This window comes from Acanthopagrus latus, chromosome 2 (genome assembly GCF_904848185.1).
Source record: "Acanthopagrus latus isolate v.2019 chromosome 2, fAcaLat1.1, whole genome shotgun sequence".
In the NCBI taxonomy this organism is placed as follows: domain Eukaryota; kingdom Metazoa; phylum Chordata; class Actinopteri; order Spariformes; family Sparidae; genus Acanthopagrus; species Acanthopagrus latus.
In genome coordinates this window covers 19,824,769-19,844,424 of record NC_051040.1, presented here as the reverse complement: position 1 = coordinate 19,844,424, position 19,656 = coordinate 19,824,769, and the positions used below count along the sequence as shown (strand labels likewise).

The window sequence follows — 19,656 nt, the reverse complement described above, 5'->3', positions numbered from 1 at the left end:
GTAAAGAGATTATGTGGTTCACCGCGGAGGTTTTCTGACATAATTTGATCAATCGAGATGCAAAGAAACCATTTTAATCCATTGACAAGTGTCAGTTCTCGATTCCATAGGGTGACTGTGAGGGGACTGTGAATAACAACAGTGTGAGAGCAGCAAAAGGTGTGATACCCAATCAAATCTCCAGCAGCTCAGTCTGTCTGATGATATTTTCTGGCTCTGTGGCACTTACTGTCTTTTGCCTCTAGAATTACATCCAAGCAATCTACTGTGAAGATAGCTCTCAGTATCATCGTAATAATATTCACCATAACAATCTCCTGCAACAAAAACTGTTTCGGCCAAGAATTGCTCTCCTCCCTCTCCACAGGTGTAGCCATATCCGAACCTTAACCCTCTCCCTGTCCTTACCGTGTCCTTATTTTAACCCTCCTAAACATAGCCCTAATGCTCCTAGCACTAATCCTGTCCTAGCACCAACCACCCTAAACCTAACCCTGTCCTAATCCTCACCCTGCCCTAACCCTAATCCTAGATGTTCCCTACCTACACAATATACTGCATGTACTTTAACACAGCATGTATTAAACATACAGCGCATGCCTGAATCTTATCATGCGGGGTATACATGGCAAACGGTATCATACTGTTCTCATAGGTAACGTTCTCATAACGACCCCATCCAACACAACCAAATGTGCGATGAGCACAGAGACACATGGTAAGCACTCACAGGACTTTTTTGGTCTCCTTCCTAATCACACTGAGGCCGAAGGGTTTGTTTGTTATCTCCAGTACGTCACCAATGTTGCCGGTTGGGTCAATGTTGAGGCCGGCGATGTGCTCATGGGGGACCTCGAACCTCTTCTTGTTGGCATCAGAGATCTGAGGAGAGAAAACAGGCAGCGTTGAGCGTGGCCCCATATCTCACGGTCATGTGCCTACTTTGTTGTGAGTAACGTTTGTTTTTGTTCCTCTTTTGTTCCATACAGCTTTTCGTGTTAAACAGGCTTTGATAAAAAGTGCTTCTGAAATTAATTTGACTGGACTGGATTTATCTCACTGTTTCCTCCGTTGCTGTCAAAGATGTATATGCGTATGTGTGTGTGTGTGTGTGTGTGTGTGTGTGCAAGCAAAACAAGATGTTTAACAGAGAGAGAAGGGAGAAGAGATGGTGTCTGTCAGCGTGTACCTTAAATCGGAGTCGTTTGTTCGTCTGCATTTCTGCGTGCAATGACAGCTCCTTCACATCAGCCCCAAATAAGGAGGGAGCGTCCATTCTCTTCAGTGTGGCTGTCATTACTGCAAGATAAAGTGATAAAGTTTATGATACAGTAGATTTTTTTTTAAACATATAACGTTTCACTAAAAATGAACCTTGTCACATCCTTACTTGTGAACTACTGAGCCTTTTGAGGATGCCCCTTTCATACCCAATTATGATCCCATCACCTGTAACCGATGAATCTGTTTGCCCGTGCAAAGTTCCTCAACTCTCAGTACTGAGTTGCTCGCAGCTTGTTTGAAAAGTGTTGCTGTCATCGAATTCAGAATAAGGATTTATAACCTTGTCTCGCTGTTGATGTGTTTAATATTCCGCTGGGCTACTTTTTAAATTTTCACCCAACAGGAGTCGTGAGTACTTAGCTGGTGATGCTATCATTACAGGGTGAGAAAATTATGAAAGGCACATGTAACCATGAAGTAATAACAAGAAAGTTATAGTGCTGCACCTCCACTGTGGAAATACAAACTCATACACTACAAGCTCTGCTTGTGTCCCTCATAATCAATGATAAGTATTCTAAATGTCAGTAACACCTTAGGAAAATGAAAGGTTCTGGACGAGCGAGTAAAATGAAAAGCACACATATGTTTATTTTCTTGTGTTTTCTCTTTTCGTTTAAGTGTGGCTTCAAAGTATTTTCTTTTACTGGTATTCTCTCAAAATGTTCCCACAAATCACTTTTATTTTACAAAGATTAAAAAAGAAATACAAATAAATACCATTTCTGGCAGTTACCCTTTAAATGGGTATATTGATCTTTATTAAGGCCCCACAGTTTCTACTTAACCTTTAAAATTAACACTATTTTATCGCCATACTTGGTAGGTTCCCACACATGTATTTACAATTATGTATTTAGTTGGGACTATACAGCCCTTCCTGGATTTTTTGCTAGATGCCTGACAATTTTATGGTGGATATCTATTCATATGTAAACGTCTCTGGACAATATTCTGTATTCCTATTCAAGAGGCCATAAACCTTGGTGGTCTACTTAATGATCTTAGTATTCCTCACTGGTATCCAGGCTCTAATTGTTGGATGAGCTGCGTGCCAACCGCATGAGTTATTTTGGAAACGTAAGTGCATTAAAAGATTAAAACCTGTAATCATAACACGAAAATGATCTAATCCCTACATTGATGAGTGAACTTCAACAATGAAAACAAACTGCAACTCCTCAGTTTGAGCACACCACATGAAATGCATCAGCTGAACTGGGATGGGAATCCATCAAGCACAGATGTATTCCCAGGTTATTTATTTACCAGTATGATCAAAGGGTGCAATATGCTCACAGAGCTTAGAGAGTCCTCTGTTGCCTCGAGGGTAAACGTGGGTAATTTGCATAGTAGCCTTAAGCAATGCCATAGCAGAATGCATGTGAAAATATTTGAAGACAGTTAAAAACTCATATAAGAAGGGGGCGCTTGAATTTAGATGTAACAGTTAAAACCCCTGTTAAATAACGTAAAGCTTTTCTCGGGCAGACCAAGAGAACTGATTTTGTTCTCAGTCTAAGCATTTGCCATTTTTCAATTTTACCACCACCTTCGTCACAAAAAAACAGCCACGAAATATTTTTTTTTCCCTAAAAAAAAACATAAATAAAAATGTCCTTTGCTATTCCAACAAAGTGCCAGAAAATGTTGTAGTTCAGACTTTAAATGTCCAATAGTTCTTTCCTGTGAATAACTGAGTTCGTAAAAGGCAGGGAAATCAAGCAGAAAATAGAAAAACCGGCACGCTGCAAAGTCAATCATGTTTTCTGATATGCCATCCATGTCATATTTCACAGAAAACCATGCCTTAGGCAAAGTAAGTGAAAAAGGAAAAAAAAAATGATGTGAGGAGGACAGACAGACAGATCGGGGGAATGTGGAGCAGTTAGAATTGGAATATGAGCTAAGTAGAAAGCCACATATTTTCATCAGTCGGTGGGCGCGTGAGTGGGAGAGCAGAGCAGAGAGAGGGGTAGTTACCACTAGCACTGGGTTTGTTCACTGATTCCGCTGTGTATCCATGGTTGACTGGGAAGAAACACCAGGGAACATTTCGCTCATCCAGCGGGCTCCAGCAACATCCGCGCTGCTCACATTTTTGCTGTTTCGATGGGAAAGTTGATGTTATTGTCAACATGACCATAGTTTAAAAAAGGCTTAGAACCTGGTTGTGCAAAATGATCATCAACAATTTAATATCAGCTGCGACATTACTAAGGCTTAGAGTTGAGTTATAATGAGCTGTTAACCATCAGTAAAGTCAATTGTGATGGAATCTTCAGCTTTTTTCTCAATGCCCATTGTGTTTAAGGTCTAAAAGATACTACAAACACGGACACACATTCTTAGAAATTATAGTGACTCCTACCTTTGAGGCTCCAGCATCAGGGAAACAGTCTACTCGATGAGACAGAGGAATGTTTGGACACTGAGGGACAAATGCTTCTGGAGTTATATCCGGGTCTGTGAAAATGTTTATTTAAAACAAAAATTCAATGGCAGTCATCCTGAAGATACACAATAAAATAATCAGTCAACTCAGGTGTATACCCATATGAGCTGAGAACTAAAGGAGGAAGTGAGGGGACATTATTATGAAGCAACTTCCTCTCTGTGCAGGTGGAGTGGATGGGTCAACTGAACAATGGTCATCACCAGAACACTGCACAAACGTAACGTAATTACATTTGGGTGACTTTCAGGACTATATATCTCTGGACATTTTTTTTTCAGATTCAAAATTATACAATGTTAAGAGCTTATTTTTGAACTATGGCTGAAAATTAAGGAAGCTATGAGGTGTTAGCTGTTTTTTCTAGTAATTCATTAGTGAAGAGTACGCGGACCCCAGGCAAGGCCAAAACAATAAAAAACTGTTAAAGTTACTATCTGCTCTCTGAACTAGTATCTGTCTATGACTCCTGGTGATAGCACAACCCCTGCACCCCAACCCAACAACAAGAACAACTTCTCCAACTTCAGCCATCAGTGTCAGAGGTCACTGTAGCGACTGACATGCTTCAAAGTGTCAAGGTTGATAACATGTTTACTGACTGCCCTGAAAGCTTTCATAACTGCACCTAACTGTCAGCTTTATCTTGGCTTAACTCTTAACACACTGACATGAACAATATAAAAGTTAAACACTAACGTGTTATGTGTTAAAGTAGCTTTGTTGTCTGTTGATGATTACCTACAATATGTAAGAATATATACTGTCGCTATCTTTGGAATAAGCTTTGGTCTCAAAATCAAAGCTTGTTTATTATAATCTTAGGCCAGGGACCACAGTTCCAATGAAAACAAGTCTAGGCGTCCATGCTAGAATGTAGCATTGGCTCAATACCAGTTCCCTGGAGCATGTGGTTGAATACTCTTGACATTTGACATTTGTCGTCATTCCCAAATCATCAAATGGCAGCTTGGTCAGTTGGGTTAAGCTTCAAAATAACATGCCCTACCCACCCCTGTAGTGCCAATTTTGTACACAAAGGCTCTGCAGAGAAGTTAGCAATTAAACAAAATATGCAATATCTGGTTGGACTTCCATGACAAAGCATGGTTTACATATTATGACATTTTGTGACTTTTGAATCTTTAATATTTATGTCGAACGACTCCAGTTTGATTAGGTTTTGGCGACAGAACTACTTGGGAAGGTTTCGTAGACCATACTTAGGGTTAAATGTCTAGTAATGTATGTAATGTAGATTACTAACAAACATAACTTAAAAACAAATTGCTTTTAACTCTTGGCCAGAAACAGGATGCAAAAGTTGAACTCTGTCGGAAAAGTCTTGTGTTTGACCAATCCAATCTGACTCTGACTGTCCTTGCTTCAGAACTGTTGCTAGAGGGTTGCTTATGATGAATGGTCACTGATCAGTCTGCTGTGTTTGACATTTTGGGAGTGAGATATGGTTGGTGTCGCTAAAAAAACTTAACAAATAGCTAGCTAGCTTACCCACTGGAGCTAATCGCTGACCACTACCTAGAGCAAACTCTAGGGAGTCATGTTTCGTGGAGATGTTTCTGGCTAGCTAGGACTTACAGTTTCACAAATACATGGGCATTACGGTGGATGTTTAGGGCTAATGTTTATGAGTGGTCTCTAAGTTTATGACTGTGCATTTTCAAGCGTGTTCACCTACCTTCTTTAGCAGCCTCAGGTTCTCTGGTGAAATACAGCGCTATGAGAGTGACGGTTGTCACAGCCATCAACAGGAAGAGGACCATCAGGGTCACTTCCATCCCTGAGAACCGCCTTTTCCCCATCTAACAAACATACAGATGCACATATAGACACAAACACACACACACACACACACACACACACACACACACACACACACACACATGCAGAGAGTGATTACAAAGGCCAACATCATTAACACTTAATAATGACAAGTTCACTAAAGGCAAGGTCTCAAAGGTCTCAAACTTCCCTTCTTAATGAGGCCCATTGGCAGGACACACACACAGACACACACAACCAAAACGCACAAAGCAACTTCAGTATAGTAAACATGTTCCTGACTTAGCTTCGCTGCGTTAACCTTGGTCTCTGCAAAAGCTTCGCTGGGGAAAACAGAACTTTGAAAAAACGAGGAACAAGGAGATGACAGAACTGCCCGTCAGGCCAGGTCTAGTCTTTGCAAAGGCACCCGTCATATCACTCAAGCAATTAGGCTTCACTCCAATGTAGTCTTGGAGACAAAAACAAGGTGAATGTCTGTATGTGTGTGTGTGTGTGTGTGTGTGTGTGTGTGCGTGCGTATGCGTCTGGTTGAATGAGAGGCTTATAGCCATCCTGTTCGATGTGCTGTGAAGAGCAGGCGAGGGCAAAGAGAGAGACGGAGAGCCAAACGCGTGCCAAACCCCCCACCACCCCACACACTTCATACAAAAGCACTGAAAAGCACCTACAAACATGCAATGTCACTCCAAGACGCCGACATTAATACAGTACAAACCCTTTAGCCTCTCCCGTCTTCGATTTAGCTAAGTGCCTAAAAATAGCTTCCACCCAAAACAGCATATCGTTTTACATTTACTCCCAACACACACACACACACACACACACACACACACACACACACACACACACACCATCTGATACATGCAGATGCACACACACTTAGGAACAAACAGAGGCACTTTACGGCTGCACCGCTGAGTTTCCCGTGCGTTCAGGCGGTTAACGATATCATCTGATATTTCATCTGAACTTTTGCTTAATACCTTTAGTTCACTGGCTAATTTGAGACGTATCCCTCAAAGTTAATGTCTGCCCAAGAGGTTTGTCACCTGTAATTATGTTTGAGACTGGCATTAAAAGAAATGCGGATCAGTGCAAAGAAATCTTTTCACACATTAGTATTCAAAGCCCTTCGCAGACATCTGTTCCCCAGGGCTGCATTGCAATTGACAGTGAAGTATTTACTCTGCTGCAAAGAGCTGCACACAACCAACACTGTAACAAACTTGATCACAGTCTGCCTACAAAGCTAAGGAAACTTTTTACTAAAATAATGAATTTAACTTTTGATTTATTCTCTATTTTCCTACACGGATATTTTAGATATTAAAAATTAATCCCAGTTTTATCACAGTCATATTTAACCAGTAATTTGTAAATCGTGTTGTTATCATCAACAATTACTATAATGAAGATATGTTAGAGAGTATTTACTTAGTAGAATAATAACCGTAATAACATACAGGACCCCAAGGATAGGCCCAACATAAAGATGGGCAACTGCGTTGAACAATCTTACCTTGGCTCTATCCAACGTTCAAGGCAGAAATGAATCTGAGTTCAAGTGAGCTAGCACGTTATATACCACAGGATGTATTATGATCATACCTGGGTGCACCACTCCTTTACTGCTTTGTGCGTGACTTTTAACAGTCTCACCAAGCAGACCCCAAAGCCATAAAATGTCAGATAACCATCTACAGTCTGAGAAAACAACCGCAGCCTCGTGTTATTCCACATGGCTTATGACTCTGTGTGCGCGCGCTTTCGCGTGCCTGTATGTTTATAGTTTACCCAGAGATTAGTGTGTATTTGCGCAGTTCTACATGAGCTGGGTGACTCAGTACAAGTAATCTTTTACCCAACTGTGACCACATCACTAGTTGACACACATGGACACTCACATGCAAACACAGCTGCCAGCATTCAGTTGACAGGCTGCAGTAGAAACACGTGACTCATTAGAACGTCTGACATTAGAACGTCTGATGATACATTCAGAGTGATAAAACTTTCATAGTTAGTTTTTGTATTTTTATATAACATATGGTTGCAGTCTGGTAAATTTGCATGTTTAAAAAACAGCAAGAAAATCTACAGCGACTAATGGCTGAACAAACCTTAGCTTCCATGCTTGAGCAGCAACTGGCCAGTGTGCATTATCTTCACATTTGAAGGAATACTGCCCCTCTTTAATACCACCCATAGATTTCATGCAGTTTGGGCGACTACGATAGCAATCCAAGAATCATTTTATTGAAATCTGTTTGCTCAAATCATGTGCAAAAGTGGTCCATCATCTGATTTTGTGACAATGGCAGCAAAAGTGTTATGAATACTTGTTACATATTGTTAGTTAAACTGTTACATAACTTAGCTGCTGTTCTAAAGTGCAGAAGTTATTGGTATTGCATTTTTTTTTATTGGTCTGACTCACTGTGTAGATCAATGGTATAAAGCCATCAATTACCTATTTGCCCCTTCCTTGGGGGTTAAGGTTTGGCCAAACCTAACCCTATCTGTGTGTTACTATTTTCAACATCCCCATCACTGCATGAAACAACAACAACAACAACCTCCAAGCTAGTGACCTACATGCTGAAACTGTCAAGTTACTCTAACATGTAGGCTAATGGCACAAACATAAACAAGTTGGTAGCTGTTACATTTTCTTTTCTTAACCAAGTTTCCCTCGAAACTGTTTTGCATCATGGATGCATCGGGGGTTAAGTGCCAACCCAGCCGACTGAGATTGAGTGAGAATTGGTGACCTTTCTCCAGCTCTGGCAGAGTGCTGCTGAAGCAGGTCACCGAGACTATATGGAGTAAAGGGAATAAAGGTAACTCATTAAGGAGCTCTGCCTGAAATCACAGAACTATAGTCGCCATGTGTAACTACCAGCCATTATTTTACATCGTCTTTGTCTTGTAACAATGCTGCCCAGGCATTATGGGGTCAAGATGGATGACTGCAATGTCTGCCGTGACAACAACACAATGCCACAATCATCATTATGTAACAGGCAAGGAGCAATGATGAACAACACTCCCCTCCTCTCTGGTGATCATGTATGTGGGAGTTGTGGGGAACCACAGGAAACCAAAGCCGGCGGTAGGCTTCCAGACATGAAGCAAATATTTCTATTGTCTGCCTTCCCAAACAGAGATTAAATATGAATCTACAATTGTTCAACGAGGATCTGCCTTTGAACATGATGTCATGACCACAAAGTTTGTCCACTGATTTGGTTTGTCAAAGCTAGAAAGTCTCCAAATCTATGGTTCAAATTATGTACAGTTATATGGTTAGATATCCATCCGTGACAATATGCTCTGCAGTTTGGTGATGGCTCGACTCCATGTCATCCCAATAAACAGAATGGAGGGGATCAACTGAATGAGCTACTCGCTATCTAGAGACACAATCATCTGCCCTTCCAACACAGAGCTTGATTGCCATGGACTCCACGATCGAAGAAGCCAAGATGAGCTCTGAGTGAGTGTGTGTGAGTGGGCCCATGTTGGTGAAACGGTGAAAGACATGGGGCTTGAAGCGCTTTCAAAAATGGCCTCTGTAATTTGGCTGAGGTTCCATGTGTGCAGCAAAGACACAAGAGTGTTTTGTGTGTGTGTGTGTGTGTGTGTGTGTGTGTGTGTGTGTGTGTGTGCACATGTACGTGCATGGAGATGTAGGCGTCCAAGTCCTTCTCGCCGATCATTCTGCTCAGTCTTTTCTCCGCTCACAAATCTAATTCCACTCTGCCACTGCCAATTTCAGGTGCTCTCCCTCTGGAATGCAGCGCCAGCAGATTTCAATAAAACAAACTGAAATTGGCAATTCACTCCCCTGTATCGATCCAGTCACTTTAAAACTAGGCACTCAACATTGAGAGCTGCCAACCAGCCCAGTTTATATGTGTGTCCATGTGTGAGTGTTTGTTTACGTGCATATGGGGATGACTAGGAACCCTCACCAGCATCCTAGAGGGCCAGTGCCCAGATTATCTGTTTATACTGTACCAACACCTGCATAAGACGTACTGAAGTTACTGACAGATGACACCACTACCTGCAAAAAATTAGCTTAACAGCAGATGCAGCACAGGGCTGAGTGATGTCTACTTAATTGGTATATGACACGTCAAACAGGATGATAGACATTGACATCAGATTTGTACAGTAACGTCCCCTCAGACTATCTGTAAGGCAGGAAATGCTCATTAGCACATCACAGTCGTCATCACTGTTTCCCACTTCCGCTATAGCGGCAACCACCGACTGACTAACCCACCCAAGTACACTGTCTTCCATCACCAGCTAAGTGGGTCAGATAAACTCTTACACAGTTACTCACATTATGTTAGCTACGTTCAATTCAAAGACAGTTAGCCAGTTAACTACAGTGCAAATAACAGCGACACAGTGGCCTGCGAAGAAGGAAATGCCACTCTTGGGTATGCCTAACTTACTTAATGAGAACATTTTTTTCAAAAATGGGACAGGCTGAGGTAATATTGAGCAGCAAAAAACATCTTCACAAACAAAGACAACTCCTGCTTAACAGCAACACTACTTATTTGTGCTCTCTGGTGGAAGGCCTTTTGAATCCAATTTCCAATGTTATGATGGTACAGAATAAAAATGCCTTATGTCAACACCTACAATGAAAAAGACAGATCCGATCCTGTGTGATCTGAATGACCTCTCAATTAGATAGACAGGGCTGGTGTAAACTTTTGATTCAACATTCAATATTTTCTTTCTGTGCATTTAATCTCTAGAATTCTCATCATAGGTGATGTCACTTCCAGGAGGGTCAAAAAAACACATCGGAAGCAAAACAAACCTGGTTGCCTTCAAGGAGTTAAAGATTGTTGAGAGCCTTGATTGGTTCTTTGGATGAATGAAGCCAGAATCCACTGAAGCACTGACCAAATCAAGAAACGAAAAGTTTGAAGGCAGCCTACAAACCATATAAGTCTTAACGTCATACACAAAAGTGGTTCCTACCCGGGCAGTTTCCATTTTTACTGTCTTTTGGATGACCTTATGGGAGAGTGAGGATCAGCAATCATGACTTGCCACGGTGTAGATGTTGGGTAGCAGGATAATTCATCAGGGGTTCCTCTTCCTTCACAAGAGGACAACAACATTGCTGCTAAGTTTAATCTTGACAGCAAATTATGTCACATAATGTATGTCACAACATTAGTTAATGATAGTTCAATTAACTTTAAAGTGAAATGTGCATTAACAGACAGGGCGTATGAATGAATAAACTGGATATTCTTAGCACAGTTTTATGAGATTTTTTTAGCATCCATGTAAACAGTTAAGTTAGAAGGAGAAATCAAGAGGAAGTGTTGTCCATGTAAACAAAGTTAATGACAGTCAGCCATCTGTGATCAACATTGGCTTCGTCCATCAACCCAACCCTACTGGAGCATAATGCGCTGCAAGGGTTATTTTAAAAATTTTATTGCCACGGCCGTGTTTTATCATCTGCATTCACATTTTGTAACTCTCCTTTCCCGAAGCACAATAAAACACTCAAGGTCTCAATGTCTTTATACAGATTTTTATCTAGGCTTGACAACGTGCCTCCACACTAAATGTCAAGGCTATCAATAATTGACCACATGAAGGTATGGTGAATGTTCCCTCAGGAGGATCACAGTTCTGATTTGCAGTTTAATGCTTGAAACAGCAAACATTTCGATGTTGTGATTTTATTTTTATTTTCACACAATGGTTCATGTCATTCCTAGCTTTTACATTTACCCAAACAAACTTCTCAACATATTATGACAGAATAATCACCATGCTGTTGGCTGGGAATTTAAAATCTTCTCCAGGTGTCGGTCATGTGTAAGAGTAACTACAATAATAATTTGCAGAAATGAGCAGTTCTTACCCCTGAAGTGCTAAATAAGTATACATAAGTCCATTGATTCTTTTCCTCAAATGAACGCTGACAAATTTCCCAAACAGAAACTGAGGTTACAGGTTTGTTTAGCTGGTGTGTTAGCAGCTGGCTAGAAGCTGGCTATACTTTAATGCAGAGGTCCCCTGAAGTTCCTGATTACATGCCACAAGCTAACATTGACAAGCTACAGAGTCTGTAGTTCTAAAACATAAAAATCAGTAAGCATTTTTGTACATCCGATCCCCTCATTTACATGTCTATGGGTTTGTTTGTTTTTTTTTCGTTAAATGTCTGAAGTAAGGTCAGTGGTTACCACGGGCTTAGGATATTTAGGCATTTTGTCCTGTGACATGAAATACATCATTAAATGCCCCACAATTGCATGATAAAGCTCTTCCATGTCTTAACCACGGGGTTGCTAAGTGGCAAAGTGAGACCACAGAGGTTGTTGGGGGCATTCAGCTATTTAACTTCATCATGTTGAACAATGGAGACTCCCGTCTTTACAGGTTGACTTTATTTGCAGAATTCTCTGACTTAACGTGTTAATTGATCATTTCGGGATCAAAACGGGATTGTAATAGTGTAGTAAGACACTTAGCTGTCAGTCTATCAAAATGTGTAAAGAATCATACAAACTTTCTTTCTGTCAAGGAAACCAGAGCGATGCTAACCTCCAGGTTATCCCATAAAAATGCGTAATTCACACACCAATCTATTGCATTTAGTCAATCTGTCCTCTTTCATTGGCTCTTGTGGTGGTGTCGGTGATGTAGAGGTATATGGCAGTACAGTACTGTGAGTCTTGGCTTTGACATTCAATCCCCATTGAGTTGTTGAGGTCATAACACTTACCGCTGCACACAAATTTGAACCTTGTCACCTGTTGGATTCTGTAGTGCTCGGCTGTTATTTCACTGCTGCTACTTGTGTGCCAAATCTCCATCACAGACCTTCTTTTACCAATCAATCTCTTCTCATGAGACTTGTATCCGTCTGGAGAGTCTGGTGGATAGGAAGCTGTTCTAATCACCAGACAGTTTTTGGCAATTACTGTGTCCCGTGGATATAATTCCCCAAAACTCTTAGATCATGTGCCTTGGCTCAGAGACCCTGTAGCTGTGTCAGACATTGTTGATTTCAGGTTTCAAAGCAGCAATCTGTGTCCATGGAGGTGGTCCATCAGTCTACGGTGGTCTCTTTAACCACCCTTAGTGAGTTCACTGCTTACCATTAAGGCATCCTACTCAGCAAAACAAGATATCAATGGAATAACAACTACATCTTTGGGTTTTAAATTAGCACCCTTGTGATACAGCACATTCACATCTAACCTAACCCCTGCGATGAAAAGTGTCTTTCAACGTAGGCATGCCTCCTTAACAAGCACCTACCATTGGTAGCATAATAGGGAGGATGTAATTACAGTCCATTAAAACATGCTACTCAACACTCAGACCGCATAACCACAAATTTAACCTGGTGCGCTGGGCTTTTGTTGAAGAAAACCAGAGCCTTTTAGCATTGCCTAAGGCTGGTAGAAGAGAGTGAGTAAATCAGTATACTCCTACAGCATTATTTTTCAAGTAACAAATTAGTTTAGTGCCAATCGTTTTTTTTTTTTTTTTTTTGCCTTTTGATGTGCGTTAAAATGGCAGTATCAAATTTCTGAATCAATGTTTTCATGCCAAACTAGCGACTAGTTATAATTTATGGTGACATGGGGGCATAGTGCAGTGTCACAACGTTACAGAATTAAAGGTTTGACTACTGACGAGGCGTTTCAGGAGCAGTCTTTTCTGTGGGAACGAGGAGCTTTTATTGGCGCAGACTTGAACCTTTCTGACTCTCAAGATAACCTATGAGACACTGAAATCAAGGAAAACAATGAAAAAGCACAGTTAAACCCTATAAATTGTTACTGATGTGCTTTCACGTCACATTCGCTAACTTCATTCCTCATTCTCTGACGTATCATGTAGTGTTGCCATGGACGTGACCTCACAATAACGAAAAACGCGTTTTTTTTATTGCTTTGAACATTGATAGAAACATTCAGGACATTGTAATGATGCAACTCATGATCAAAATACACACAATCTAGTTGTTTGTACACATTTTAATGCAGGAGTGTTACACATCATATCTCAAAAGGGTGCTAAGTCTATCACTGCAATAGCATTTGTCCAGACTATGTTGAAATGAGGTCTTCTGATGGCCAAGGCACAACCCCTACAAAGACAAATACTGGAAAATGATTATCTTTGCTTTCTGCCTCACAGAAGTCAAGCCCATCAAGGGAATGGCAACATAACAATGAACTGTCCAGGTTGATGTAGTCATTCAACCTCCTAGGAGACAAAATCATCAAGCAATTATTTTGTGGTGTTGCAGTTGTTCTGTGTGTGTGTGTGTGTGTGTGTGTGTGTGTGTGTGTGTGTGTGTGTGTGTGTGTGTGTCTGTAACTGTTATATCACCAATGGCCGCACAAGCCATATGCAGGTGGCCTATCTAAGTGTTTCCATTATGCAGTTTTCCCCATAAGCACGGCACAGATGTTACGGCCCTATGGGGGACAAACAGCAGAGTGAATGAATGGGATGAAATGCATGTGCACAACTTTAACCACACACACACACAGCAGGCTTCTGCTGCGTCATTTTGAAAGGAAATGTCTTCTGTTAGTCTGCACGTTTTAGCAGGAATAGACTCACACACACACACACACTCACACACACACTCACATAGGCACGTGCACCCACACCCTCTCATAAAATAATGAGCAGGCTAACATCTGTCAGTGTTAAGCCTTGGTTGCTGATTTAAATGCACCGTGCGCTACATCAGTGATTTTTTATTAACCACTGTTTGTTTGTTTGTGTGCATGTGTTTTTCACGTTGGGTGCAAAGCTCACCAGTTGCTTTTATCCGTCAAAAGGAGTGTGATAATTTACACCATATCTCCACCAAACTGTCCTATATCAGCCATGTCGTGTGAAACCTGACTGTTTCCTTGTGAACCCCAGAAGGCCCGGAGGTCAGCGGAGTTGGAGAATGTTAACACAGTAAGCAGAGCAGTTGGAAACAAAGGAAAACTTCTCCCTCTCCTTTGATGTCCTCAAATTTACCACTGCTCACAGTCGGTGGAGTATCAATATTTCATTATTTCATGTCTGTGCGCTGAGCAAAAGAGGAAAGTGTGTGTGTGTGTGTGTGTCGTGCACGCGTGTCTTTCTGTGTGTGTGCATGTGCACATGAATGATTCTCCGGTTCTTGGATGGTTCCCTGCTTTACCCCTGCCATTCTATCAAATTGCATAGCAGATTTAAAGGCTAATGCAATCTGACAGCTAATTATCTTAGATTGAATGTGCTGACGATAGCAAAATTGTCCCGCCATTAAAGGATAAACACTGCACAAACAGAACTCAGTCGTCCGTGGATGCTGTAATTATTTTATTATTAGTATATTCATAATTTCTCCCCCAGTATCACAGATGAAACGATGGCGTGTAATGATCATTAGGGAATGACTCCACAACAATCTGCCATAAAGGGCGGAGAGATTTCCAGGAAAGGTAACTGACCTTTCATTGACAAAGATGTGGAAGATAACATGAGCAATAGCTGATAATAATGGCAATAATGGTTTTACAATATTCATGATAATGGGAGTGCGTGCAATAAGCTGGTTGGCAGTCACCAGATGAACCCGGGTTCGACTCCTGCTCTGGCAAACATCTGGCCGGCTGAAGTGTTCCCTCCAGAGGTGCTGTTGTGCAGCTGATCCTGTCCTTCAGCCTGGCCTTGATAAGACTGTACATAAATAAAGCTTGATATGACTTTATGTGCCTTGGTTTGTTGAAATGAAAGCTTGGATTGCCACATAAGTGTGATCTTTACGAGTATTTTGACACTTGAGTTGCATTGTTATATTTTGCTGTTGCAGAACATTCACACAGGAGCTGTATACCTTCATTGTGTTTCTGCCTGTCAGGCAATGTCAAAGAGGAGAGGATAAAAGAGAAACTAAACTTCAAGAAAACCATGGGAAACCCTTCTGACAAGTTGCTGAGCCACAATGTTCCTTCTCTATGTGTTTTAGAGGAGTCATATCTGATTCCCTTCCCCCGACCCCAGATTACAACGTTTGCATACTATCAAAGACTACAACACTGATGTGTAAGATCCTCGGTCCTCAACCCTTTTTTTTAAGACGCACCCCGACAGCCGAGTCTAAAGAGCTCAAGCACCGCTTCGTCAACAGCGACATTTGTGTTTACAGTTGAGTTCATCTGAATTAATGTCAAACTGGATGTTAGTAGCGGACACAGTGGACATCTTCATGTCAAAAGAGTCCTCTTACTTCATACTTTTTCACCCACTATTATTTTGCAGTACATCAGCAAATAAAATATGCATGTATATCATTATGCAGTTTATTGATCTTGGAAATGACTTGACTGGTAGATGGTTGAGAGCCTTACAGTAACAAGAAGGGCCGAGAGCACTGGTATGTTGTGCTGTGTGTGTGTTTGTGCGGTGTATTGTGCATTTGTAGATATGCCGATTCCCATTGGCTTGCAAAATAGGTGTATCTAACCAGCAGACAAAAAAAAAGAAAAAGAAAAACACCCTGCGGGCAACACAATTAAAAGTTGCCCAGTACCTTGAGAATAACCGTGGACCCAGCAACCTTGGGTCAGAGGAGAGGAAGAGGGGGCAGCAGGCTGACGGACAGTAAGGTCAGAGTTTCTGGGATGAGATTGACCCATGATGACCTAAGGAGGCTGCAGGAGCTGCAAAGGACAAGAACGGCTGAAATCCAGGTTCTTTATTATTTGTCACGATTCTTCATTAAATCATTTACCGACCGCATTTAGCTTTATGAACCCACCCAAGTATTTCATAAAACAAACAAACACACAAACAAACAAACAGTGTATGTAGCAGGTAGAAATCCAGTCTATGACAGCAAGGACTCGCTCTTAGAACAGGTCACGACGAGGCTACCCGGGCCTGACGTTTCATGTGTTGACACTGCCGGCGGAACTGACAGGCTCTGCTGCCGCCGCACACCAGAAAATTGTAGCAGAAACATGGCACACATGCAGTGATACATACAAGATGAGGGTTTTCTGCAGCAGGCCTGTGCTGCAAGGGAAATCTTTGCTATCGGTGATGACCAGAAGTGAAGCAGCGACAGCAGAGGCACGCAGCATACACACATTTGTTTGTGTTGTGCTAGCATGGCCACTTGAGTGAAGGCAACAGAGATGTGATTCCAAGCTGCAGTGGCTAGAAAATCTGCTATGCTTTTCCTGACCTGCGAGGACAGTACACTGACTTAAGCGTGCACCGCCTCACGTAGAACATTGTCTTACACTGACATACCTGCACTGACATCACTGCATTTGACCTGCGCTGTATGTATACTGTCGGCAGATATGCAGTTTTTCATGTTTCATTTTCACTTTATTCCCATATGGGAAAAAAAAACCAACAAACATGCATTTTTACAGCTCTAGATTTACCTTTGCAGCCTGCTCTTGTAATTATATTTGCATTTGCGTGTGTGTTTACAGCTGTGAAGGCATGATCAGTATGACTTTGATTGGGACCACCCCCTTTGCGTGAAGTACGATTCCTAACGTGCTGCACCTCACCAGTCATATTCAGGGACTGCATTCTGCAACCAGAGTAAAAAAACAAATAAAACAAGACATTTAAACTGATATATTCATTCAATAATAATAATAATAATAATAATAATAAGCATATTACAAAGTCTTTCAGTTCTGTTTATGAAACAATGTAAACCCACCTGGATTCCAACACTTGTTCTGCTTCTTTGTGCAATGGATAGACCTCGGACAGCGAACTCCTCACCCCTGATCCTAATGACAAATAGAATGTTAACAACTTCCACGGTCAGGAAAGACCGGTTTGTAAATGCTACTCCAGGACACCGTACCTATCACTGTCGCCTCTTCCATAAAACTAGGTGGCGGTGGTTGTTGCGTCTGTACCTTACTGGGAGTAGGTATTACTCGCCTCCTCTGACAGCTGGAATTGAAAGCAAAGTCAGTGTGCTTATAGCTGAAGTTGTGCATAACACGGAATTTAGTTTACAACAGCAAAGCAAGGGTGAAACGGAAATCCCAGTTTTCTGCAACCACATCGTCAAACATAAGGCACGTGACAGCTTCAATAAAAAGTTATGTCGAGGTCACCCCTCTGCACTGACGCTGTTCCTGCACAAAACTCGAAAAGTAGCATGCTAAGCTAAGGTAACCCGTTATGAACCTGTGATGTTATGCTGGTATCAAATGGCTGCAAAATTCTACCGGCTATCTATCTGTACAATTATCGACATCCTCTGTCCATATTGAGAAAAAAAAGAAAAAAAAAACTCAGAATATCAGAATATCTGACACAACATACGTAAGGTGTGTGTATTACTCACCTGTTGAACAGCAACACCACCTGCTTCTCAGCAAAGCTCCTGTCTGCAGGTAAAAACCAGTCCGAGATTTACTCAGTCCGGCTTCTTGATCGGTCGCTCTCTCTTTTTCGGCTTCTTGGCGTTCTCCTTCAGTCTCTTCTCCTCTGCCACTGTGCTCATACTGTGAATATTGAGTGAGCTAGCCTCTTTTGTTAGCTCGGCTAGGCCCATTGCTGGTGTGTGATGTAGTGCCGTAAAGCGGCGTGCACTTTTGTGCTTAAAACGGGCGAGCTGAGCACTGAGTGAGAATGCCATTCTCCCTAATACAAGACAGCTCACCAGTGAAATGATTTTGAAGCTGTTTTTTTTAGGGGGGCAATACTTACATAATTCCACTCTAAAGTTCAATTAGCTGTTTTATCTCCTACACCCCCCCCCCCCCATCCTCGCGCCTCTCCCTCGTCAGACTGGGAGCCGGGCTTTATGGGTAGCAACAACGAATCTCCCCGTTGCCATGGCAACTCTGAGCGGGTGAACTTTTGTCAGGTGCCAAGAGCTCGCTGCAACGGCATAGTGTTGGTTATGTGTTCGTTTGTGTGCATTTGTGCGCGTGTGCACGCTCGCACATGGCGGCGCTGTGAGTGTGCGAGGGTTAGCAGGATAGAAAGAAAACAGTGTGCTTATCTCTGAGCGAGGCTGCAAATCCCCCTTCGGTCTGTCACTCTCACTCCTCCAGCAGCGTGACTCTCTTTTCTCTTTCTCTCTCGGCCCTCCCTCCCTCCCGTGCCTTCCCGCATCTTTCACCAGTTAGAAAATAAATAAATAAATAAAAACACCATTGTTGCGTACATGTCTCCATCGCTGAACACGTCATAAGGAGACACCCCTAACAACCCCCCCCTCCCCCCTTTCCTCTTTACCTCCTCCTGTGTCTCTTTCTCCCTCGTTCCCTACCCCGAAACACAAGGAAGCTGCAACAGGAAAACTTGCTGGTGTGTGCTTTTCCGTTCCGTTCCTGTACACCTACTCTCCTCCCTCGCGCCGTTTCCGCGACACGCCGGCTCTCAGCCCTCAAAGTACAGACTGTATTGATCTTCTCCATCCTCCCTCTCACTCTCTTTGTCTCCGTCTCTCTCTGCGCTCCCTCCATCCATTACGCTCTCCTCCTCCTTCTTCTTCTTCTGCTCTTTTCCTCCCTCCATCTCTAATGACCTCTCTGCTGATTCAGAGGCCGCGGAGAGTTACGGCATATCTCTGTTTCTATGACTGTAACGATAATTAGAAAAGCCTATTAGACCCCAGCGAGAGTTAAACAGCGTAACGCGGCTGAAAACACACACACAAACAAACAAAAAAAAGATGTTTTTTTGAAAACACCTTGTGGCGCAGAGTCATCAGAATGATTTTAAGTGAAACATATCTGTCTGTGTGTGCGTGTGTGTGTGTGTGTGCATGTCCTAAATTAGGTGAATGACTTGTTGTTGCTGTGTGGCTCTGCCTGCCAACACAGAGGCCCCTCTCTTCAACTCCACTTAATCAGTATGCAGCTCCTCTCTGCATCACTGTCCTTGTGTTATAAATACTCACACACACACACACACACACACACACACACACACACTCAAACACACACTCGAACACAAACAGGCAAATAAACACACACTTCATCGAAATTCCATCCCTGACTTCATCGATGTCCTTGTGGTATAAATATAATGTATGAAAAAAAAGAAGAGACGGA

The 19,656-nt window shown here is 42.0% G+C and overlaps 1 protein-coding gene and 1 long non-coding RNA gene across 3 annotated transcripts in view; both read right to left on the bottom strand.

Moving 5' to 3' along the window:
- si (sucrase-isomaltase (alpha-glucosidase)) overlaps window positions 1–7,196 on the bottom strand; it is a 71,428-nt gene extending 64,232 nt beyond the window's left edge. Inside the window, exons 1-6 of the mRNA XM_037118725.1 lie at window positions 7,065–7,196; window positions 5,439–5,562; window positions 3,656–3,750; window positions 3,268–3,388; window positions 1,190–1,299; window positions 731–882 (exon numbers count right to left, since the gene is read on the bottom strand). Coding sequence (XP_036974620.1) covers window positions 731–882; window positions 1,190–1,299; window positions 3,268–3,388; window positions 3,656–3,750; window positions 5,439–5,562 — 602 coding nt within the window. The 5' untranslated portion in view covers window positions 7,065–7,196. The remainder of the gene's footprint in view (window positions 1–730; window positions 883–1,189; window positions 1,300–3,267; window positions 3,389–3,655; window positions 3,751–5,438; window positions 5,563–7,064) is intronic.
- A 7,553-nt stretch (window positions 7,197–14,749) lies between these two features.
- LOC119007170 lies at window positions 14,750–18,662 on the bottom strand. Of its 2 annotated transcripts, none has more exons than XR_005071054.1 (5): window positions 17,937–18,662; window positions 17,445–17,536; window positions 17,295–17,367; window positions 16,140–17,159; window positions 14,750–15,286 (listed from the first exon to the last, which is right to left on the bottom strand). It is a non-coding gene; the product is annotated as an uncharacterized LOC119007170 (long non-coding RNA). The 2 variants fall into 2 exon arrangements; XR_005071055.1 differs by having other exon boundaries at window positions 14,750–16,269; window positions 17,005–17,159.
- Window positions 18,663–19,656: the final 994 nt, after the last annotated feature.